This window comes from Hypomesus nipponensis, chromosome 14 (assembly GCF_054491055.1).
Source record: "Hypomesus nipponensis isolate SF chromosome 14, ASM5449105v1, whole genome shotgun sequence".
Lineage (NCBI taxonomy): Eukaryota > Metazoa > Chordata > Actinopteri > Osmeriformes > Osmeridae > Hypomesus > Hypomesus nipponensis.
In genome coordinates, this window is record NC_140374.1 from 9,300,228 (window position 1) to 9,325,955 (window position 25,728).

Here is a 25,728-nt window from a genome sequence, read left to right on the forward strand (position 1 = left end):
AATCTGGCATGAAATCAAAAGTATTGTATCAGCCAATGGCAGCATGTTTATTCTTTACATTTACATTACATTTAGTCATTTAGCAGATGCTCTTATCCAGAGCAACTTACAGTAAGTACAGGGACCTTCTCCCCGAGGCAAGTAGGGTGAAGTGCCTTGCCCAAGTACACCACGTCATTTGGCACGGCCAGGAATTGAACTGGTAACCTTCTGATTAATAGCTCTATTCCTTAACTGCTCAGCCATCTGACCCCCTTTGTCTTTCACACATTAACTCTGTCTTTACATGTGGAAACATCTGTCACCTGCATTGACTTTAGCAGCACGCCTTCTTTAGCATTCTTCAGAGGTGGATTTGACTCAACGCACAGCAGTGTGAATTGAACCTGCTACCTCTGTCCCTCCCCTTCCGAATGTGTCACGCTGTGGCTCACACTGACAGCAGGAAATAAAACAAAAGTCACCACACAGACTGATCACTCAGCCACAATGCACCCTTGGGATCTATGCTGGGAGTAGTCAAACTGCAATTAAGCTGACCCTGTATAAATAGGATGAAACAGAGGATGTTCTGAGTGTTAAGTTAAACAGGTTTGCACCAGTTCGTTAAACTGTCTGGGTGGCGTCTTCAGCTTCACCCCATAGATAAAGAGAGAAAGAACAAGGGGGGAGAGTAGAGGTAAGATGAGATGAGAAGGCCAGAAAAAGGAAATGAGGAGTTAAGGGAATTAAGAGAGGAGAGGAGAAACCTTTTGTTTTTTGATTCTGCTTGTCTTAATTAACATGTTGGGGTGAGGGAAGGAGGACAAGTTGTGGGTGGATATCTACCACATGCATGTGATCATGTTTTTCTGGGAAGGGGTTTGTGACTCATGGGCTCCAGACTTTAAAATCCTTGCCTGGGCTATGTTTCTCAGTTTCTAACAGCCAAACAGAGGAAAAATGACTCACTAGTATGTCTCTGACGTCACTGGACACAAAACAAAAACAATCAATAAGTTGATGCCTGTGGTGGTCACATTCCACATAACACTAATGTCATGAACTGTAAATTTAAGACATACCTTAAAGAAAGAGTATGATATAATGTGGGATAAAGGCTTTAAAATGTACTTATGAATGGCTAAATGAATAAGAAATATACTTTTGACCAGACAATTCATGTTAATGACAATGTTAACACATCCTACTGGCAATCGCGTTACATTTACAGATATAATATACAAAATTAAGACATGTTCAAAGTATTTACCCCTGAGGTTAGGGTTTTTAGGGCACATTATGCTGTCAAGGCACAACACAACATCTGGTCATTTAAGTAATTCAAGATTCTAATAAATTTAGCATGTTCTTGTTCAATACAGAACGAACACACAGAGACATACTCTTCAGTCTTTAGATTATTTGAAAATGAAGGAAATTTGTGAAGTAAACTGTCCTGAACTGACTTTTTACCCAGCTGTTAAAATGAAACAGATCCGCATGTTCACGTGTAATTTGCATTTCGTTTGAATATGTAACGATGTCTCGCCTATCGATCGTGGTTCTCTCCATACATACATTCCATTTGTCCGATTGGAGTTTAGAAGCACAAATCGGAAAGGTCGGTGATTTTGAGCCCGCCCACTCGGACACGTTGCTTTGGAAGAAGCAACACGGGGCGCTCAATTGCAGTTTACATTCAAAACACACCGCACTACAACTGCAATCGGAAGTGTCCTGGATTTACCGCTGAACAAAAGAGTACGATTTGCTGCATCCCTGTGAGGTATGTTAACTTGTAACACTTTGAAAGTGTAGGCTACATTTTCCAGAAATGGTTGAATTCGTAATTAAAGCATCATAATTTTGAAACAATTGTGAAGCGCTTGCTTGTTCCCAAATCAATCTGTCATTTTATATTACCGATAGCTGTATATAAAAATGTGAACACGCATATTCTTTTAGCCTAACAGTCTGGCCTTGAACACTAATACGATGTGCGCTTTTTGTACAGACTCTTTGACCAATTGTTTTGATTTTATAGTTCCTACATTTTGAGGGACATGATTCGAAGTATTTTAATTATTTGTTATGTATTTGTTGTGGCGAAAGAGGGATATCGTTTATTACCAATGGGCCCCACCCACACAGGTAGAGTGGCAAATGATTCAATATCAGTCGCATTTGTCATACGGTATAAAAATTCAAACGAGGGAGGATATCCTCAGTTTGGTTTTGTGATGTGCAACTGTTGGTATGGTCCTGCCTCAGCCATCATAGTTGTATTTCGAAGTGAATTAATGAGAAGAATGTTGTTTTTACGCAACGGCAAATGCCTTGGTTTAAGCAATGAAGGAGGTTTGGATATCATGTCATTCTTGTGAACTTGAGCTGAGTAATAGTTGAGCTTACAGTGTTTTAAGGCTGTATGGTAAATATACAAATATTAAACAAGTTGCCCAAAGCTTTAATAGCCTACCATTTCTTATATAACTGTGAACAACCTTTTCCAGTGGACAGTTTTAGTGTCCTCTGAATGTCCTTTGTCTATTACCTCTTATCCTACCTGAACTGTATAATCAACTCAAGTCATAACCTTGCTATGAACACACTACACTACACATGTACAAATTTAATCTACACTGTGCTGGATCATTGGTATTGGTTGTAGTATCACGTTTGAAAACCTTTTGCCATTTGTTTTAATGCACTACATGTGTCTTATACAGTAAATTTCTATTTTGTGGTACTGTATCTAAAAGTAAGATCAGTAAAGAAGGCCCCTATACCCTATCCCTTTACAGTAAAGGAAGAAATACACTCCTTCCTGTTCATTCTATTCAAACAACGACACATATTTAATGACAAATGGCAGTCATTGTTATTTAAAGATCAGACAGTAAGTATGTTCTATTGTTTCATTTATTCTGTTTATTGTATAATTACTGTGGAGGGGTAATAGGTGGATCTGTAGCTTTACATGCTTTCAGCCCCCTCTCTAGCGCCATGTGTGGTCGTCTTCTTGGAATCAATCCCTGTTATAAATTTGTGTTCAAATATTAACTTTTAAACGTAATAACTGCATCGTTTTTCCTGGACTTCTGCAAGTAGTGTAGTAACGTAACCATGGTTCTTGCCCAAAACAGAGAATGGCTGGGGTAACAAACATACTAGCAGCCCCTCTGGGACTTTGAATACCCCAATAGAGTGCTTTTTGTCACCAAAGTAGGAAACAGGCTGTGAGTAATACCGTGAAAGGTAGTGTGCCTTCTATTTGGTCCAGAGGGAAAGGAGGGTGTTTATGATGTCTACCTGTAAGTCTGTGTTGTGGCTGGTTTGTATCTGACTTCCAATTGTCAACCCTCTTTAACCCCAGCTCAACGATGATCTCAATAAGATCACTGCTCCACCAAATTAATGGATTGTCTTTGTTGCAATGTTAATGTTTAAACCAACTTTTTCAAATACCACAAATATGTTGTGTTTCTTGTTGTCCTTGTGTGGTTGTCCTGTTAAATGGAATAGTGCAGTAACTGCTGTTTCCTCTGTCAGGTCAGTGATGGTTAGTGCTGGTTAGAAACTGTGGCCTAGGATGTCTGCTTCAGATTCAGACAATTCTATTGACTGGCTGGCCAGTGACGATGAAGAGAATGAGAGCGAGCCAGAACCCGACTGTACCAAAAGACCAGCCCCTCTGTCCCCCAGCTACCATCCTGAGGGCAGTGGCTCTGGCTCCAGCCCTGGCTTCAGTGCTGTTGGCTGCACAGAGATACTGGGCACACATGACAGTTCCTTGTTCCGTACTGGGTGCCCTGAGGAGTCAAAGTTCAGAAAGACTCAGCCACCACAGAAGAGGCCTCACAGCCCCGTGGTGACAAAACACTGTGGTAAAGACAGGAAGCTCACTTCCAATCAGTCGGAGAAGGACTGGCTGTTCACCAACAAGGTAAGGAGCAGCGAGATATTTACTTAGTCCATCGGCATGAGGAAGACTGTATAAGCATGTAGAGAGTGTGTCCTTTCACCCAGAACATAACATACTCGGAGTTTCTTATTTTCACAAGAAGCCAGAAGTCTGACATTTCCAGTAAAACCCCTCCCACCAGAATTAGTCAGGTTTTCTAGATATATCTATACCAGATATGAACAAAGGGAACTGCTTAGGGGTAAATTTAAATGGCATGTGTGTACACAAAGAATGTTTGTTTCATTAAGTTATTTTGAAAGTTGTTTTTTATTAATTTTTTCAGTGTAGGGAATTACAATGCTACATTCAGCCTCTGTCGTCAATTTTGAAGGGACTTCGCACCGGGAGATACAGAGAACGTAAGTGTATAACACCCTTTTCACTTTTCTCCATGCTATAAAATGTTCTTGTGAAGAAAGTAGCTGAACAGGGGCAACAATGTCTTAGAAATGTGTGTTCTTCAGATGTGTGAAGGAGATGTCTGAGAGATCTATTGTTTGGTGTAATGCAACTACAATTTCCTTTGTGTTCAGTGTCTACTTCAATTATAAAGAAGCCATTTCATGTGAGGGTGTGCAAGGTACACAGAGTACCACTGTAGTTCTATGTCCCAGGTTCTCAGATCAGTTCCAGGAGTACCCACACCAAACCAGATCTATAAAATGCTTTTTCTTTCTGCATTTATACAAATAATTATGATGCTGGTGAGATTCTGTATTCTGACATAAAGAAGTGTTAATAGCCCATGACCCTTGGTTTAAGGCTAAGAATTATCTGACTACATTTCAGCTTGTCTGAAAATGCTTCATCTGGGATTGTGGTCAAACCCAAGGCCTTGTGTGACCCCTCACTTCCTGTCCACAGAGACAGTCTGCTCCCCTACACACTTCACAGGAACCCATCTGCTCTGCAAACTCCAGCCCTGCTGTCAGGACAATGCAGGGAGGACTCATGCTTGAGCTCATGTTTCTCTCACATGTTTCATCAGGACTAAGCAGTTTCCAGGAGAGTGTGGCAATGGACAGGATCCAGAGGATCATGGGTGTGCTGCAGAAGCCCTGCATGGGGTAGGTGTCCCTAGTGCACATTACTCATTTTGGAGACCACAGGCTAAATCTCCTCCTTGTTGGTAGAAGATGAGGAATTATGTTTGTACATTTATTTTTGTGTGGTACTCAACCTAATAGGCTATAAAGTATGCTTGGTCCAGCTGACATGGTATGACACTAGTGTATGTCTGCTCAGCCCTGTGCTTCTCCCAGCTGGGCTCCAGGTGCTTATGGTTTAAGCAGACATGGACTGGATGATTCAGACATATGGTTCCCAGCAGGTGGCACAGCGAGGGGTTACTGCCCCAACTCACACAGGATGTATTTACTGCAGACCACTGTATTCTGGGTAGATTTGTTAGGAATGTATTGAACTGTACTCTGGGAATAGCACTTATTAGTGTCTGACTTATTATCTGTCCTAACCAGAGAAGATAATAGGCTATGATGCAGGGGTGGGCGGTATGAACGGTATAGAAATTTACCGGTATGAATTTGGCCTACAATATGGATTTTGATTATACCGTGCAACCGTGGTAGAACCTTCCAGAAATAAGATTTGTCACTGCCCCATTCACACCAAGCACGGCATAAAATGACCGCACGTAACTTTAATGCAAATATTGCAATAAATCTATTCAAACATCACAAGCAATCTCCCGCATCCTCATAAACAGTAGGCCTATTGCAGATTTACCGGCTTTACCGTTCAGTTTTACATGACACAAATTCCGACGTTTACAGACTTAAGTGCCAAAATGCATCATGGAATAGTGTAGCCATGCAAGGAATGATGCCAGGTTGGTTAGAATTGTGAAATGTTTACTGTAGGCCAACATAATCGAGTATTCAGCCATGTAATCATTTGTTATTACTAGATTACTATACATTTTAAGAAATTAAGAACAAATAATATAGTGTACTATTCCCATCAATGCTTCAGAATTGTACCGTGATATAAATTTTAGCCATACCGCTCAGCCCTAATATGATTTCAACCATCCAATAAGAAGCACATTTCCATCAAACTGATACTTTTGATCTTGAGCTCAACACCAACTTTAGGTTTGGAGCAACATCTAAATTCTCCAATAGGATGTTTATAGTGCTCATTTTGGGTTTTCGTTATGAATTTGTAGGTAGAATATATCTGTGCCAAGAATACTAGTGATGTGACTGCATTTTGTCGACAGGTTAGGCCGGTTGCAAAAGTATTATATGTTTGAGATGGAGGTAATGAATTTAGCAGAGATTATGAGGTTTCTACCAACCAGCTGCACCCACTGTGAGAGAGAAAGAATGGGCGTGGGAGCCCCTCCCTCCCTTTCTGCCTGGTCGGTCTTGCCAGCTGGCAGCCCCTATAGCCACACAATGATAGCTGGAAACAAAGACTCACTCAGTCACTGTTGTGGGCAATCTATCACAGGAATTTAACATGCTCTGAATGGTGGCCCAGCAGGTAGGCACTTGATCATGTTACCTGGGATAATCCCCACTAGCCATCTATCTGGTAGTCAGGGGTTAACAAGCACAGCAGTGCATATGTGTAATGAGACAAACGAGGACTTTTGTCCTCTGCTTATGGAAGTATATATTTTTGTTGTGATGCAGCCCACAGCATCCTTTTAGATGTTTATTGTTGTGTTGTAAAGAGAAGTGTTGCGCACCACATCATGTGTGGGCATAGGTCATATGTGTGAAATAAACCCTGAAACAGTCACATCACTCTGAGTGCTTGTCTGTGTAGTACTGTGTGTGTGAACTGTGTGCTGTGTGTTTTACAATTACAGTTGAGGCTCTGATGACCGAAGATTCTAAATCCTGTTTTTTTCACACAGGGAGCGATACATGAACATTATTCTTAAAATGGAGGAAATGCTGAAGAGCTGGTTCCCCAACGTACAACCCAGAGACCAACACACATTCATCCAGACAGAGGAAACCACCCCTGCCAAGAAAGACAAGGTGAGTTGTCGTTGGAGGGAAGCTATGTGTGGTGGTCTGTGTACAATGTGACGACAGGGAGGGGGGGATACAAATCCATTTTTAGAATTGGAAATTATTGCGATTGTCTCACTAAGAACAAATTATAATTGTATACGACTGCCCAATGTGGATGGGAAGAGATCAATTGACTTCTAAGGGAAATCAGATCATCTGCCTTATACATTTACATTACATGTAGTCATTTAGCAGATGCTCTTATCCAGAGCGACTTACAGTAAGTACAGGGACATTCCCGCAAGGCAAGTAGGGTGAAGTGCCTTGCCCAAGGACACAACATTATTTTGCACGGCCAGTAATTGAACCGGCAACCTTCTGACTAATAGCCCGATTCCCTAACTGCTCAGCCATCTGACTTATACAGTGAGGTTAATGTCAATATGGGTACTACTGTACCCATATTGACATTAACTATGCAGCCTATACAGGTTGTGAGTCTGACATACACTTATTTGATTAGTGCAAATATGCTAAAATATTGATGTTAGAATGATATGTGTATGTTATGTCCTGCTAGCTCCATGGTTCCAAATTGGACCATATCAGTGTATGCATCATTAATATCATCTTTATTTTACCCCAGCTTTCGTCCTCCACCACATCTCTGCCCAGTGCAGTGGCCAGCCCCGTCACAGACCTCACCCCTCCAGGAGGCTACTCTGTCAGTAACCTGAAATGGCTGCAAACCTCCCCCATCTGCTCCCCCAAAGCAGAGCATGCGGAGGGGGTGAGGCACCTGCAGTTTTCCAGAGCGTTAACACAGGACAGTGCCGTGTCTTCCAGCACAGACAGCCATGCTACGACAAACTCTGTGCCCAGCTGGCTGCCATTGCCTAAGATCAACGCTCCCTGTCTGGAGAGACTGCTCAAGTCCACAGAGAGCATCATTGGCCGCAAGGGTGCAGAGGACAGAACTGGCAGCAGCTGGTCCTAGTCCATACAGGGGGCCAGGCGCCCAGCCGTGCCCTGCCCATCCTAGCCTGAAGCCAGTCAGCTGTACTCAGCCCATTCCAGCCTTAGGAGAGCTTAGGAGAACAGATACCATTTCAACATGGAAGTAACGTCTGTGAACAGGAATGTCTTCATCTGACATCACGTCTGTTTTTATCTCCCATTGTTGATCAGTTTTGTAGCACCTTCTTTTGAATTGTATTTGTGACATGGAGAGTGAGTGGGAAGGATGATATTTGCATCTTGAAATATCCACAGAGCCATGGTTTGTTGATTTCACAGATGAATTATTATTTCAATTACTTGACATGGACACAGCATTAATATATGTGAAACAAGCATTGTTTTTCAAAGAGAAAGTAATGTGAGAACCAAGTTTGTTTGGAACGCTTCAAACATTCAGATGAGTCTGCGATCTCCATGTAGTTGTGGGTTGAATGTGAAATTGAGTTCCATGAAGCCACTCTTAAAGTATTTGGTGTGACTGTTAATAATTTGGATACTTATAAATAAGTCTTTGGTACAACGGTTCTACCTCAATCGAGCACCCAGTCAAGGTTAGTGTGTAGGAACAGCAGTGCTACGCGTTTGAACATGAGCATCTCACAAGATCTGCGGTGAGCCAAACAGCCTGTAATGGCAGGGTCTTCCGTTCAACCAACTGCTGCCAGAATGAACTGCAGATTTTGTTGGGTTCTCCCAGTAGAAGGCAAACAGTGCCTAAGTCAATCTGTGCCTGTAAGCTGGTTTTATAAAGACATAGAAACATTGAGAATACATAAACTTACAGTGTGTAGACATCACCAATTCTCAAAACTCCTGCCATTTCCTGTATCAAGTAAATTATTTGATTCCTGACACTTTCTGTGGTAGAATCAGGACAAGACTTGTGTCAGTTGCCACTGATCTAGATGGTGTTTGACCAACAGAGAGAGAGAATGTATTTATGTAAATATTTCAAAAAAGGTTATTTTACCCTGAAAAGTGGCCTTTACAGTGTGATATTTTATATTTTCAAAATAAATGTGGTTATATTTGTTTGACGTGCCCAAACTGTTTATGACCTGTTGTCTTACACATTCTTGACTTCAGTTAAACAATGAACCTTTGTTGCTTACATTGCATAGCATATATAGCATATAGTATAACACACACATTGGATTTACCTTGACTAAGACCAGCAAATGTGTTTCGGTTTATATAGGAAAGACCACTTCCTTAAATGAAAGTCCTGAAAAGCAACTTAAAAACAGGCCATATTAAATCATAATCATGTTATATTTGGAAGTAAACAGAGTGATACAAAAGTGTGGTCTCATAGGTGTGTCTTATAATAGAACAGATTGTAATTTCACTTCTGCATAGTCTTTCTTGTACAGAAGAAATGAAAATCCCTATATCTGACAGTGCACTGTGATTCTGTGTCACTTCTCATTGCCATCATTCCTGAGAATAGAAAGTGTTCTAGGTAATAGGAGGGGACAGGAACATTTGTCAGTCCTGCCTGTACATGCTTCTGTAAATAGTCAAGCTTCTCCCCCCTCCTCTTGTACTGTACAATTGGCTATGACATCATTAAAAGTTCAAAACCTTCAACATAACTGACTATTGTCAGAAGTCAGATGGTAATTATGTTTTTCAGTGAGGTATTGCCATACATAGAGCAAGAGATTAGTTTTTTAGTGAACATTTACTGCTGCCACCTCTCGGATTGGAAGATTGCCTAATGTATGCTGCCCCTGTATGACCGTATGTAGGGTACATAAAGGGCTGTGAGTATTCGGATCACAGTCATATTGATTGAGCATGAAACAATACATTTACAGTGCATTAACCGAGCACCCTAGTAAGAGTTCATCCCTGGATAGAGATAATCACTCATTCAGGTTCAGGTATAATAGATTACAAAATTGATTCTAAGCTCTAACGATTGCCATTCTGTTCAAAAGCCTGGCAAAGATTCAGTGGTGGTGTATGTGTGTCTATGGCTGGGGGGGGGGGCTTATAATACAAATCAAGCAAGGTTCAGGTAATTATTATGAATCAAAACTGAAAAGGCCCACCTCTGTTTAATTGCTACATTCCAGGCATCACAAAGGTAATGATGCATATAGTACCTGCTCTCCCTCTATCTCTCTCTTCACTGCTCTTCTTCATGCTGCTTGGCCCAAAGATGAGCTTGGTTTGACACAACCTTTTCCTCCCTATCCTGTTTTCCCTTTAGTGAAGAATACAAACACAGTCAAATCCTAAACTGATAGAAATGAAAACAATATGCCATTTCAACATGTATTCAGATGTGTCAGAAATCTTAAAAAACCTTGAGGGCGGTGTGGAGCTTTTGAAATAAAAATGGGGCATTCTGAGGCTTTTTGAAGGACCATTATGGTGACTCATGAAGTAAGGGAAGTTACCACAAAAAAAATATTTATTATTATTTTGAAAATTAACCGGATGTTTTATTTTGTATCTGCCGTGTTGCTGCGTTGTGCTCCGGCATCCGGAAGAAATATAGGTTCAACATCCAACATTAAGAAATCAACACTGAATATATGTTTCATTTTCAATCAATCACATGAATGACATATCAATTGCAAAATGAATGTTGAACCGGTGGAAATTGATTGATGACCGGTACTGACGGAGTTAACCAAACTTTGATTCGATGTTTTCTTATCTGAGTAGTAGCCTACGCTGGGCTGCAATAAAAATATTTCCACATGAAAATGAATTTTCTTCTCACAGTCATCTGCCACTTAAACTTCTGTCAACCTACACTGTAAAAAAAAATCACGTAAAAAAACAGCAAAAGCACTGGCAGCAAAGTTTCCAGACCGATTCTGTAAAATTACAGTCAATAACCATACCACAAAATTACATGTAATAAGCTGTAAAAATACAGAGCACGGTCTACGGTCAAAATTAATCAAATTACAGTTTATTATTGTTCTTAAATGTTGATTAAACCGCAAAAAACTGAAATACTACGTTAAAATACATTTAAAACTAACTACCTTTAAGGTTAATCTCCGTAATTTTAGGGCATTTGTTTGTTACTACATGGAACATTCCAGTCTATTTACAGTAATTTCTTATTAAATTATTGTTTTTTTAAGTATAATGGCTAAGAATTGTTTTTATAAAAACGACAAATGTTTGTATATTTACGGTACTACTCAGTCAATTTAAAGAATTAGTAGATACAAAAATGTTCATTGGACAGTGGAAAAACAAGCATAGTACATAAAGATAGCTAAATTTACGGCCAAGCAATGTAAATGTAGGCTATCTAGTAGTTAATTTATGAAAATGTCCCATTGTACCTACAGTGTTTTCCTGTAGAATTGTGGTTGTTCCAAGTAAAAAATAAAAATAAACTACAACAATGTATAAATACTAAATATGTACATATGTACTTTTAATGAAAAAGGAATGTCTGCACATTTACAGTATTAATCAGTCAATTTAACCCTTGTGTTATCTTCGGGTCATTCGAACCATCGTTGTGTTGCAACAACTTCACACAATACAAAAACTAATAAAAAGCATTTTCTTTTAACCTTCGCAATGTCATGTGACCCACAGGTCACAACAGCTAGTCAGACTTGTTAGATCAGAGAGGTATATTAACATTGCATCGCTGGAGTATGGTCCAGCATTGAGCAAGATCGCTGTAAACCGGGCTGCAACGTTATATAGGGCAACTTGTGCATGGTCAGTTAGTGTCCACTACAAGTTATGTTTTTCTCAAGATCTTGAAGCACCATCACACCCTCGAGGACTATCCTGACGTCAGAGGACTGCTGGCAGTGTCTTTCACGACATAGATCCCCACTGTCGTTCTCTCTATGGCACTGAGGAAATCGGTCTCAGCCATTTCCTGGTCAAAAGAAAAGATACAATTCTTTAATGATAGATTCAGAATATTGTCACTTAGCTTGTAAACAATCCAACAGGGTAATCAATTCTACCTTCAGCAAGGACAAACCATATTTGAAAAAAAAAAAAAAAAAAAAAAACGTAAATAGATCCGACGCCCTACTGTTAATGACCTCCGTCACAGGCAAAGCCGCTGCAGGACGGAAGGTAATGTTTTCTCTATAATTTTTTCAATTAATTTTATATGACCAAGAGGGACAGTGTACATTCATGAACATTAAAATGTAAATGCACCCAATTATAGACAAAAAGCTAGTTTACATTGGCAGTCTTCCTTCTGTGTGTTTGAATGTCGGTCTGTATGTGTGAACAGGATTAAGCGAAAACTACCATCCCGATTTGTATGAAACTTGGTGAAGGGGTGTAGCATAGGCCAACATAATTCTGACCATGATTCGTCATTAGGCTCCTTAACGATCACTGCAAAAGAGCTGCAGTTCCTGTGCAGACAGGAGAACCTAGCAGAACAACCATCTCTCCAGCTCTCCATTGTAGCCAAATCCCACCTGAGAGGTCACGACAGCTAGTCAGACTCGTTAGATCAGAGAGGTATATTAACATCGCATCGTTTGAGTATCGTAAAAGTCGAGACTTCAGGACCCCGGGTTCTGCACTGGATGGAGTGCTACAGAGATGGCGTTCTGTCAGAGTCTCCCATGTATGCACAGGAACACTGAAGCTATGTAAGAGTGTGTCTTTTTAGTACAGGTTTACTGTGCAACACTAGTTCACTCCAATGTTAAAACTTTGCTAAAACACATGATTACCGAGATCAGATTGTTTTTCATCGCCGTAGGTTTTGTGTTTTGAAATACATGCAAGTGAATGTCTGTGACTGAAAGAACCTCCATCAACGGTCTTGACGTAAACAGTCCACACAACAATAATGGCAATTGCAACTTCATGTAATACTCACCACAAAAACTCAGGCCCACGGTTACAGAGCTGACTCCAGGTGACAATGTAGAGTGTGAGAAAATGTAAATCTGCAGCAACAGAAAAACACAAGTATCATGCAAGCAATTTCTCCCCTGTGTGAGTATCTGAATGTTGGTTTGTTTGTGTGTGAACAGGATTAAGCAAAAACTACCAGCCCGATTTGTATGAAACTTGGTGAAGGGGTTTAGCATGGGCCAACATAATTCTGACCATGATTCGTCATTAGGCTCCTTAACGATCACTGCAAAAGAGCTGCAGTTCCTGTGCAGAGACAGGAGAACCTAGCATAACAACCATCTCTCCAGCTCTCCATTGTAGCCAAATCCCACCTGAGAGGTCACGACAGCTAGTCAGACTCGTTAGATCAGAGAGGTATATTAACATCGCATCGTTTGAGTATCGTAAAAGTCAAGACTTCAGGACCCCGAGTTCTGGACTGGATGGAGTGCTACAGAGATGGCGTTCTGTCAGTCTCCCATGTATGCACAGGAACACTGAAGCTATGTAAGAGTGTGTCTTTTTAGTACAGGTTTACTGTGCAACACTAGTTCACTCCCATGTTAAAACTTTGCCAAAACTCATGATTACCAAGATCAGATTGTTTTTCATCACCGTAAGTTTTGTTTTGAAATACATGCAAGTGAATGTCTGTGACTGAAAGACCATCCATCAACTGTCTTGACGTAAACAGTCCATTAATGGCAATTGCAATTTCATGTAATACTCACCACAAAAACTTGGGCCCACAGTTACAGAGCTGACTCCAGGTGACAATGTGGAGTGTGAGAGAATGTAAATCTGCAGCAACAGAAAAACACACGAGAGCTTCACTTAACCAAACTTAAGTTAGCCTACACATGGATGTAGAATTCCCCTAACTCAACAATACTCAACAAAACACTCCTATTTAACAGTTCTCTGCATTTTGCCAGCTCCACAATCAATTATCTAATGAGTTAACATGCTTTTATCAATTATGTACAACAATAACATTGAACAAGTGCCATAGTTTTTGGTAAAAAAAATGTCCTACTGACCTAGCTAGCTATCAGCTAACGTTATACTGAGGTAAGAGGGGAAAAAAATAGAATCTTGATTCTGTTGAAACAAAACGTTATAGTAGAGATGGCCTATAAAGCAACACATTAGAGTCATGCAGGTCATAACATTAACAGAATTTTAGGATGGCAAATGGCAGATTTAATTAACTGACATTAAATAGCTAGCTAGCTGAGCTCTAACTCCTGAGCTAGCTATAGTCACTCTAAATAATGCTAACGTCAGCTAGCGATTTGCCTTCAGTTTGGTCTAAGTCAATTCCGTTTAGACAAAAAAAGGTTGTAAAGAACATATCACGCACTATATCAGCTTAGCATTCACGTTACCTCTGAATCTCTTTCTCTTCCTTGTCTCTTCTTTAGTCAGTATAATTCCTGAATACTTTAACTTCTGCAGCAGCTCCTCAGTTGAAAACGCCATTCTTGTCCGGTTTTCGCGCCAGGTAAGGTAGTGACAGTTGGGAGAAGCTACAACCACTGCGCATGTGTGAACTCCCACTTGTGTTACAAATCCTACCGGCCTTTTTTTTTTTACCTATGAGGCAGGCTTGGTGACAATGCATGCATTGAAGTCATTAAAGGAGCACTGGACCAAAAACTTACTGTAAGTCGCTCTGGATAAGAGCGTCTGCTAAATGGCTAAATGTAAATGTAAATAGATATTTCTGGACTGCCAGGGGAAGCATGGGTGGATTTACAATAAATTACTTTTGTATCTATACATACAAACACTATACATACAAACACTAATTAGCTACTTAAAACAACAATTGTACATAAAACAACAATTTTTAAGAAAACTCAATGACCACTGATTTCTGTAATTTCACATGCATTTCCTCATTATTATTAACCTGACAAAATCTGTAAAATATTACCTCCCATGTTATGTAAAATTACAGTTGAATCTGTACAATTACAATGAATTGTTATTAAATAAACATAATATCTATGTAATCTTAAAAAAAGGTAAAACACCTGTAATTTTAAGGGTGTAACATTTATTTTACTGCAAATATTGGTAAATCCGCACGCATATCATTGTTTTGTGGAAAAAGAGGAAATATCTGTAAAAAATACAGTGCATTTCATGGTAAAAAAAACGGTTATTTTTTACAGTGTACATGTTTAGTTTGATGCGCTACTCTTCCAGTGACTGCAACCAACTGACTCATTAACGGTAGCGGTATGTCTATAGCGGTAACAACATCAGCGTCCAACTTGTGTGTGGTGGTTACCATAGCAACAGTGCATTTTGTTGATGATGCGCAGCACAAATGTCCAAACTCTCGAGCTACTCTTGGCTCTTAAAGTATAAAATCACGTTACGGTTTGTGGGAGACCAAGATCATCGTCCTGCAGTTAGTTTCACGTGTACTTTATTTTGAGTTAATATACCACAATTTATGCAAAAAAATACAGAGGACACAACGGTGTCCTCAATGGTAGTTACGGGCATGCTGGTACACCACGGTTCGGTCAGCGTCTGCTCCTCCACACACACTATTGAAACAAACATTTTAGTTTGCTAACCCCCAGTAAAATCATAATCGAGGGAAAAGACGGTTCGACATACCTTCGGACTTTAAGACAGCACCCAGATCATGGTTTCTTCACACCAGTGCCAGCAGCAGAGTGACACCATACTGGTGTAAAGACCCAGTTGTCTATTTACATACGCCTACCTCTACGGAAATTAAGTGACCCACTAGACGCCCACTCCACCCCCAATTAGTGACGTCAATGGCACCGGAAAAGAGCGCACTGAGGAGAGAGAGAGTAAAGGACCCTAGTCCTAGCCTGGTGCTAGGGCTACATATTCATAACCTAACTAAAGATCAACATGACTTCAATGGTATTTCAATCGATATTAAACCACATAAATCCAGAGCTGCCAACTCTCACAGTTTCGCCGTGTGACACGCGCATTTCAAACATTTCTCAGCTCTCACGCCACACCTTGTGTACCTCGCCACACCTTGTGTATCTCACGCTGAGGGGGAGGGGGGGGGGGGGTCCAACACATTAGGTTTAAGTGATAAAATGAAAAAAGACCATTTATATTTGTATTTTTTTTTTATTTGTAATACAATAAAAACATTCACTTCTGCTCTGTTTGGCGTCCACCCCCACCCATCCTGTCTGGGGCATAGCAAAGTAATTCTTGTGCGGCCTGGGCAAATACAAATTCTGAGATTCCTTTTCCCTATTTGCTGAGATAGGGCATCTAAAACAGGGGCCTGTTCGTCGTATGGGTTGAAGCTAAGCTAATCCATTGTCCCTTTAGCCCGTTAACATTAGCGAGCTAACTGAGAACCGCAAATATCGGTTCGTCGACAGCTGATCCGCATCCAAATCATGTGGTTAATTTCAATCAGGCTAAACTTATCAGGGCAAGTGCACGAGCACGTCCTACTTCAAAAGGCAGGAAAGGTCGATCACCAAAACCGTGATTTTCTAACGGTATGATGGCGGAAAAGACGAAAGAGAGAGCGGTGATATTCTCGCCATCTGAGCAAACTATTGTGATGAGTCTCTACGAAGACAATAAGCATATTACCATGGCTAAGTCAAGCTTAATGGAAATTAATCATCGAATTAGATCTTGCTAGCGAAAATTATGATATCAACTTTTTCTGAATAAGTATAAAAACAAGGCCAAAGAGTATAATTGATACGAATTCATAGACACTTATGAGGATATATGTAGGCCTACTGAAAGCGCATGTACTAGGGTGATATCAGGTAAAATGGGCCACTTTTTGGTAAATCGTTTGGGACAATAATACAATACCATATATGCCTTTTGCATGTATTTTTATTATTACTAATGACTGTTTTTGATCATTTTTGTTGAAATGATGTTATAAAATATAATTATTTAGGCCTTACAGTTCTTGAAACATCAGCTGTGCCAACTTTTTTGGCACAAGCAGTTTCAGGTAAAATGGACCAGCTGTTCAGGTAAAATGGGCCCGTGAAACTGCAAAGGGAAATAGTAATTTATCATCAATTTTAATTTAAAAACACAGTTGCTTATAAAGCCACATAACATTTAAACTGCATTAAACAAACATATTCATATGTGTCATAATTGAAAAATGATCCTGAAGCCCAGACTCGTCACAGTTCCATATATATGTGACGGTGTGCCCTAAATACCCAGCTTGACCAAAAGGCTCTCATACTGGTTAAACCACTGGCTAACCACCTCTTTGTTGAGTCCAGCAGCCCGTGCTGCAGACAGGACCTCTGGCTTGCACATCCCAAGCTCTGGGTTGTGCTTTAGAAAGTTCTTAAACCAATAATATCCGGCCCTCCCTGCTGTCTTGGAGAAACCAGATATGTTGTTCTTGGCTACAAAATCAAAGGCCACTTGCCGGACATCACGTTTTGTGAAGGGAAACCCCCTCTGCGCCAATGTGTTGAGGGTGGCAGCAAGCTCCCTTTCTGCCTCCTGTGGAAGGTAGGGCTTCTGCCCTGACACATGTTCACTGCCAGGCACCTTTCCACTGATGCGTCTTTGCAGTGTTGATTGCGGCACACCCCATGCTCTTGATAAGAGGTGCACACTCACTGTAATTCCTTTCTTCTCTCCCTCCATGTATTCATCTAAGGCCCCCTTCATCCTCTCCTCTTTCCACAGATTGTAATTGTTTGGCCTTCCTATCCATCCCTGTTTTGTCTTTTATCCTTTCCTCTCTGGTCCTTGCTCCTACTCTCTTTCCTTCTCCCTTTCTCCTCTCCTCTCGCTTCCTTCTCCTTCGCCATACTCACTGTACATAAAATATCTACTACCATTATTACTGTTTGGGGGGTCATGGTGTGATACACACACACACCCTCACACACACACACACACACACACACACACTCCAACACATGTGTATGTGTGTTTGTGAGTGACACAGATGATGGCCCATTTTATCTGAAACCATGTTGCCCATTTTACCTCAGTGGGTTAAGGTAAATTGGACCACCAAGAAAAACATAACTTAAAAAAAAAAAAAAATTCATATACCAAACTAACAACATTATTTGTGACTGATGCCATCAAGACAGATATGCATAGTTTTTGTATGTGCATGTAAAAAAAAAAAAAAAGATTTATCATCCTTATAATAGTTTAATTAGATTTGGTATGCCAGGCTACTTACCATGCATCTTTCTGGTGCAGTCTTGTTTGAATTATTGGCCCGCCCACCATAAACCATAAAGCAATCAAATCCCCTGTTACTTCTCAGGGCTGGGACCCCCAAACCTTAAATGGCCCATTTTACCTGATATCACCCTATATATGTGTATATGCATGTAGGCCTATGTGTAAATCCCTCTTTGATTTCATTGACTGGGGCATGGCCAGGAATATGATGAATTGATTCATCAGCTGGTTAAGCGCCAAGTACACTTTTCTTACAGCAACGCATGCTGTGGCTTTGCCAATGTTTTCTGCATCGCCTATACTGTATAAAAATGTAGCCTACCTGACGCAAAAAACCTCAAGGCTATGCAGAGAGTCTGAAGCACAGTAAAAGTTTCAAGAAGCTTTATTGTCCATTTCTTCACGTCAAGACATAAAAAGGAATCGATATGACGTTTCCCACTCTCCCACCGTGAAACATAAAAAGCACAGGCACAACAGACAAGACATTTCTTAGAACATAGCGTTACATATTCACATACAGCAGCATAAGCTCATAAAGCATCCCTTACAAAAAATAAGTATACTTCAAGTTTATTTTGTAAGTATACTTAGTATAAAAAGTATACTATTATCATGTTACTTAAAGTATACTAGCGGTGTACTTATTTATATACTATTTTTGTACTAAGTAAACTGAATTGGCCCACTTTTTAGGTCATTTAGTACACTTTAAAGTACACGTATAGTGTATTTCAAGGTTTACTTTTGAATACTGTAAAGTAGCCTGTGTAGTACACTTTCAGTTCATCAAGTATAATTCCTAAAGTACTTCAAAGTATACTTTGGAATACTCTAAAGTAACTTGTGTAGTGCACTTTCAGTTCATAAAGTATACTTCCTAAAGTACTTAAAAGTATACCTTGGAATACTCTAAAGTAACCTGTGTAGTGCATTTTCAGTTCATGAAGTATACTTCCTAAAGAGCCTCAAAGTATACTTTGCTATACTTTCAAGTGCACTTTATATTTAATGTAAGTACCTCAAGAAGTAAACTTTGTCAATTTAATTTCACTGTGACTTACTAATAAATTAAAATGTTTAGGGGACCCTCAGATCAGATCTTGCGTCACATGGCGAGAACGGGGGCCCTCACAGTCACACTGCAGATTCTGAAGGAAGCTACTTACTGCACAGGCATCATTGTTTTACGAATCCAGCTCTTCTGATGAAACGTAACAGTCATTTAACTCATGGTTACAATGGTAAACCAGCACAACAATTACAATTACCACGCAACACAACACTACATTCTAAGCAGAAACATTTAAAAAACAAAATTCATGAAGTTACATTTGTATTTCAAACAAACGGCAAACTTTACACTATTTACTGCCTTGCATCTTGGGAATTGACTAGCCAATGAGCCACACTATCTTCATTATTTCACGTTGTTATTTCGTTCTTCAGTCAGTTTGACAGTATAACCTTCAAACAGGGATGCAAACACATGTATGGTCTAAAAAGAGAGAAGTAATTTCAGCGCTCGCCCCCCAGCAAATATCCATATCCTTACTTTGCCACCAACCCCCTGACATCCCTGGCCCACCCCTATATGCACATAGAGTAAAATGACATTCTGAAGATCAAAATACACCAACACTTATTTGTAATATTCTATTTCATTTTTTATTCCGATACATAAACTCTTATTAAACTATCTAGCACTTCTTCTGGTTTTACTCCTTCTTCCTCTTCTTCCTGGCCACCTCTAAGGGCACTAAATGTTGATGATCCAAGCCAACTCCTTCAGCTGAGAAACAGCCTGGGAATGGCCCCTCACCACAAGATCAATGGAGGACAAGGCCTGTAGGGTCTTACTTTTGAGAGGTAGTTTATTCTACTTGCCACAAGCTGTGTATGGTCACCTTCCCAATAAAATCCATGACAGTAGGCGATTTCTTTAAGACTGCAAGGGAAGCTCGGCTTCCCCTAAAATGTCAAAAAATGTATGGTCAAATATTTACTATTGTGTTAACATTTTGAATGTGTTAGAACACGTTCATCTCAAAGACGAGTTCGTTCAGAATCAGATACATTATATTAGCAGGTCGACTGACTCGATTTCCTCTCATACTTTCCCATAGCGTCACAGTGCATTTCTCTGTTGAAGCCCAGCGTCCAGGGACTTGAATGGAGCTGCTTTGAACAGTTTTTTTTGTGCTTTGAAACTATACGGTCATTGGATAAATGCTGCAATTATGTCCCTCCCACGGACGCTCAGCGTAACGCACGCCGGGTTTCTGCTTGATGATTGGAGGGTTTGTCGAAAGACTGCATCTCCTTTTTAATTATAGCGATTTTGTACTATAAAAGGTCGCCGAAGCTATTCAAGCTCAGTCCCATTAGCGGATTTTGCAAGTGTAGTCAAAAGAGAAACTGCTGCAACCTATTTCTTGGTATTTGTTGGCGAAATTGCTAGCCATTGCTAGCCAAATCGATGAGCCTGCGTTGTTGCGAATGACACACACAACCTGCGTGACCCACAAAGGTTGCGGCCAACGTTGAGTGAGTGAGTTGTCATGGTGATTACAGTTATTACAGCTCCTGATGGAGCTTTAGATTGGACACGGAAGATATAAAGCACATCTAGTAGGAAAAAAATATAGGCTATAGAACAAAATCATGCACCAATGAAAACTTGCTTGTATTGCGTCTAGGTCCGGATCCGCCTATTGAGTCACCTCGCCATAGACAGTAAAAGATACAAGAAGACACACGAGTAGGCTTGACTGCATACTGCTGATTTGCTTATTTCCTATTTACTTGTTTGGTGGAGGCAATCCAGAATTACTGTTGGTACAATTATAATCAGACCCCCCCCCCCCCCCCCCCCCCCCTAAAAAAAACTATTCGGATCTGCACGATTCACACAAGTCACCCAAACTGACGTGAAAAAAGCGGGAGGCGCCGAAAAGCGCGCCGTTTGCATCCCTGTTCAAATTCTAAAGTAGCTTTTTCTTTTTTTTCCGTTAATACTCCAATTGATAATTATTAGTATAAGAGTATAGGGCTTCAGAATGTTTTGGCAGTAATTAAGGTGACAGCTTCATTAACAAAAAAATTCAATGGGCAATGCATAATAGATTTTCATAGACATGAATAATTAGAATGAGATGGATCAAAAAAATGTAACTTGTAATGTACTTTAAAATTATTTTGACTGCTTTTGCTGTATAATAATAGAAAACGTACATCTTACTCCAGAAGAAATGTATACAATTTTCTGTTTCAAAGCATACTTAAAAGTACATTAAAAGTGAACTATTTTCTAAGTATACTCCTTAAAAGTATATCAAAAGTGAACTATTTTCAAAGCATATTTAAAAGTATATTAAAAGTGAACTATTTTCTAAGTATACTTCTTAAAAGTATATCAAAAGTGAACTATTTTCAAAGCATACTTAAAAGTATATTAAAAGTGAACTATGTTCTAAGTATACTTCTTAAAAGTATATTAAAAGTGATCTATTTTCAGAGCATTCTTCTTAAAAGTATATCAAAAGTGAACTAAAAGTGTATGATCCATATTTTAGTATACTTATAGTATACTTTAATATACTTCTTTTTTGTAAGGGATAGCTTGCTGCGGCGTGTGATATTTGCAATATACGGCCCGAGAAGGTCTTGCAAATAAATGAGTCCTTGTCGGCTGAATCGATATCGCTCAAACAAGAACTCATCCGTGTGAAATAAAGGATCTTGGCGATCGTGAAGAACTCTATTGGTATGGAAAGTTAAACGAACTATATCTCCTTGGTCAGCTGGGTCTCTCAAAAAGGGAGCTGCCAATTATTTTCCGGGGGTGTGGCAAGCTTATCCAGCTACACTTACGTTAGCCTGCTCTCGAGCAGGTTAGTGCTAATTGATATGTTACTATGGTGATTTATCTAAACTTGCCTCCACGAACCAAAAATAGGGGCGTGTTTTATCTTAGCCTGAAAATTAGCTCGCTAAACTGCTTAGCGAGCTACGACGAATAGCCCCCCAGAAAACATACAAACAAACACAAAGTTATGACTTTCAGTTGTGATTTTTTATTCTGATGTTCTCTGTGTAATCAAGTCTTCAGTCAAACTTTCCAACGTTCCACCCCATAACAGTCGCGACCGTTCCTTACGTTCATTTGTTAAAGATTTGGCACAGCAACTAAGAAAAGTACCCTCCTACACTGATATATCAAAACACTATCTCAAACTAACAACGAGTATCTTATCATAATTGTCTTGTGCAGCATCAAACTTGATCATTTATCTATTGAATGTGTCTGGGTTGTCGATGACACCAGTGGACTAGGCTAGCTCTACTAGTAAAGTCTTGCTCTACCAAATTGAGAAAATGAAGATTCCCCTAACCATTGGATTTTTAAGCCCAAATTTTTTGAGCATGGTATGGATCTAGCGTTACCTATTCAAGTACATTGTTTTGTCATAACGTCATAACGTTATATCCACATTTCTGATGAGGGACTAGAAATAGCTCTAGCCGTTAGCACTAGCTAGCTACAGTACAGTTGGTAAATTGGCTAGTCAGATTCAAGTATAAACTATTGAGAATTTAATATAGACAATGTAAATAAACAATACACAAATATTACATTTGGTACAATTTCACATTAGCTCAATATTCTGCTTACCTGATGTGGATCTACAAATGAAAACAAGTTTGTTGATTTAGCCTACCAAACTATGGTCTCCCGGTCAACTATAACTCAATGACTTTTCGATCATATTTCCCGGTCCACTATAATTTAATGACTTTTCGATCATTGTTCCTGGTCAACTAGCTCTATAATCGTCTTTTCATTTCCTAGTCAACTATAACTTCAATGACTTTTTAACATTGTTGCTGTTTACCCGGTCAACTGCAAATCGATGTTTAATCAATTAAGCAGGACAACTATAAATCAATGTTATTCCAATGTAGGCCTACCCTATGTTTCAACAATATTGCAATAGTGATTCAACGTTTATTTAGTATTGAGATTTCAATCTCAACCATTCTGATGATTTAGATGGAAAATCAATATTAATTCAATGTTGTCTTGCTATGGGCTGGCTTATTCGGTAAACTCGCTTTATGGAACAGGCCTCAGGTATAAAGGGCAAAACTTTTTTTTTTTTATTGATAACAATCCATTGTTGTTGCACATTGCCAGGAAGGTGGTCGTTCAAACCTACAAGAAAAAAATCATGTTTTTCAGAATCCAAGCCTTGATCTAGAGTCTAGACTCTGGAAAACATGTGTTAAAGCAAATGACTTTTCTCAGAGGCCTTTGTATGGAAAGTATAGGTTTGACGACAAAAGCTAATTACTGAAGAAGCAGAGATGGAAGTGAGAAAGAAATCGAGAGAGGGAGGGAGTGAGAGAGTGGAGAAGAGCGGGAGGGAGTCTGCAGGGGAGAGCTGGAGGGAGAAGGAGGGGGAGAAGGAAGGAGAGACTAATACAATTCTACTTCGTCCATGCCAAAGAGACAGAAAAAAAGCCTAATTTCTTTCAAAGCACCCTTTTATTGTGAATTGGCATTTATTTTAGTTCCGGCTGGGTCTGAAATGGCTAGTCCATGAGGTGAAAGACTTTCCAGCCTCGGTTTGTTCTTTTGCAGGTATTTATATTCTGTAGATAATGCATTTCTTTATTCAGTCTTTCCCTTTTCCTGGATGTTGAAATAGCAAACATTTTGCACAAGGTTTTGCACAGAAAACCTCCTATTTTGCTACTTCAAAATAATTATCTGAAAACTCTGATAGTACAACGTGATATAAAGACACCCGGAATTGTACTAATTGGTGGCCAAGCCGCGAAGCGGCGAAGCCACATAAGTGATTCTACCTTTTCTAATTATTGGTGGCCAAGCCGCAAAGCGGCAAAGCCACTTAAGTGTTTCTACCTTTTCTTATTAGGGGCCAAGCAGCGAAGCTGCAAGGCACCTATTGTAATTTGTAGTATTATTAGGGGCCAAGCAGTGAAGCAGCGAGGCACCTATTGTAATTGGGGTGTGCTTGCCTTCGGCGAGCACAAACCATTGTTATCTCACATATATATTATTATTGGAGTGTGCTTGCCTTCGGCTAGCACAAACCATTGTAATCTCACATATATTATAATTTTTTGTTGTTTATTTTCGCGCCCCTAAGGCTCAGTCAATATTTGGACTATATAGACAGCCTAGGTGTCAAACATTTCGTCTTGGTAGCGATTGCGTTGCTTCTATTCGGATTTACGTTCCGTTGCACAGTTTAGGAGGTTGCAAGGTTTTTGTGGGGACAAAGTTCCTTTTGTCGACGAAGGGTAACCTGTGCTAGCTACGTCACCACGTCAACACACGTTTGCAACGGCGCATGGATACAACGTGATAGAGACGTTCTAGCACACAAATTGGAGCTTGGATTACGAGTGAAAAATCCCACCCCAAAAATCCCAACCATTTGGCTTTGTTGAGAAAGCGATTTCGAGTGGAACTGAAATCTCGGATGTTTGATTTAGGTCGTCAAAGTCTTTGTAATTTGAGCGAGTGCGGGTCGCCCATGAGACCGCCTAGTCTTTTAGGCGGCAGCCATGCTAGAAAGCGTCATAGTAGTATTTTCGTAACTAATTTTATAGTTAAATTTTACACGAAAAAACAGAAAGAGGGAAATCTTATGAGAATATGACTATTGTGAAGACAGCCAGGTGGTGAGATTTTAATGTAGGTTGCTGTAAAAACTTTGATTTGTTTGCTACGGGGGAGACCCGTCAGCCTCCATTGACGATTGCGGCAGCAATAACAGTGTTGTTAACGTCGACAAAAGTGTTGTCGGTCTGCATCTGATGAGTTCTTTCTTAATTTAGCACCAGGGTCAATTCTACATTGTTGTGTACAGTGTTTTAAAGATATGGCGATTTTGGAGACAGCCAGCGGGTCAGCATATTTGTTATTTGTGTAAAATTTTTGAATTTTAGTGAGACCGCGTCTTGTTTTGACGTTAGCCTCTGAGTCACAGACTCGGCTCTGTGACTCACACTAAACTATTTTTATATAATTCAGCTTTTTGATATCTATTCAACTTTTTTCAATATCACTGATTACGTTTCATGACTTTTTCAAACCGTTTCTGAGATTTACATGGGTGTTTACAAGAAAGCCCAGAGCGCAGACCGAATCGCTTAGAGCGGAGGGGAGCTTCGGATGTCGTTGAAAACATATTTCTAGTTTGCCACCATTGCCACAATTTTTGCTCTTCATGCTTCGTTTTTGGATCAATATATAGCTAATTTTGTGCTGGTTGTAGACAGTTGTCTGTGGAATCCAAAAGACTTACACATTTGTTCAGAGCCGGACGAAAGCGAGACAAAGTCCAACTCTCGCCCCATAGAGTCCAATGCAAATGTGGTGACAAATTCGTCACAGAAAACAAAAAATAACAAGATTTCTAAACTGCCGTTATAGTCGTATTTCTGAACGCACAGACATATAAAGGACATCTCTGGTTTCGGCAGAGTCTTGGAAAATATCGTTATTTTTTGTATTGGACGTATAGTTTTGCGTCTACGTTAACTTGTTTGAGGTGTGGATTCTTGCTAAATTTCTGGTATTCTCTGCCCTCAGCGCATTAGCAGCCATAGCTGCACCATCACCGTGGCAACCACACAAACAAG

At 39.9% G+C, this 25,728-nt stretch overlaps 1 protein-coding gene and 1 long non-coding RNA gene across 6 annotated transcripts; one reads left to right on the plus strand and one right to left on the minus strand.

The window, feature by feature from the left end:
* The first annotated feature begins 1,628 nt into the window (after positions 1-1,628).
* Positions 1,629-8,993, plus strand: ciartb (circadian associated repressor of transcription b). 4 transcript variants are annotated; one of them, XM_084673120.1, is made up of 7 exons: positions 1,631-1,768; positions 2,787-2,881; positions 3,129-3,928; positions 4,233-4,308; positions 4,938-5,016; positions 6,837-6,963; positions 7,586-8,993. In XM_084673120.1, the coding sequence occupies exons 3-7, from the start codon at positions 3,575-3,577 to the stop codon at positions 7,934-7,936; spliced, it is 987 nt and encodes a 328-aa protein (XP_084529246.1). In that variant the 5' UTR covers positions 1,631-1,768; positions 2,787-2,881; positions 3,129-3,574; the 3' UTR covers positions 7,937-8,993. The 4 variants fall into 4 exon arrangements, with proteins under 4 accessions (XP_084529248.1, XP_084529246.1, XP_084529249.1 ...); XM_084673123.1 differs by having other exon boundaries at positions 3,535-3,928; XM_084673122.1 differs by lacking the exon at positions 2,787-2,881 and having other exon boundaries at positions 1,629-1,768; positions 3,535-3,928.
* Positions 8,994-11,345: 2,352 nt separating this feature from the next.
* On the minus strand, positions 11,346-14,230 carry LOC146258523 (uncharacterized). Of its 2 annotated transcripts, XR_014729718.1 has the most exons (3): positions 14,217-14,230; positions 12,809-13,629; positions 11,346-11,833 (listed from the first exon to the last, which is right to left on the minus strand). It is a non-coding gene; the product is annotated as an uncharacterized LOC146258523 (long non-coding RNA). The 2 variants fall into 2 exon arrangements; XR_014729717.1 differs by lacking the exon at positions 14,217-14,230 and having other exon boundaries at positions 12,809-13,687.
* Between the last annotated feature and the right edge of the window lie 11,498 nt (positions 14,231-25,728).

What these genes read in the sequence shown, in the direction of transcription:
- ciartb (XM_084673122.1), top strand. Translation starts at nt 3,575, where the DNA reads ATGTCTGCTTCAGATTCAGACAATTCTATTGACTGGCTGGCCAGTGAC. An exon ending in ACTGGCTGTTCACCAACAAG is followed by an intron (nt 3,929 to 4,232) that starts GTAAGGAGCAGC and finishes TAATTTTTTCAG; the next exon opens with TGTAGGGAATTACAATGCTA. An exon ending in CACCGGGAGATACAGAGAAC is followed by an intron (nt 4,309 to 4,937) that starts GTAAGTGTATAA and finishes ATGTTTCATCAG; the next exon opens with GACTAAGCAGTTTCCAGGAG.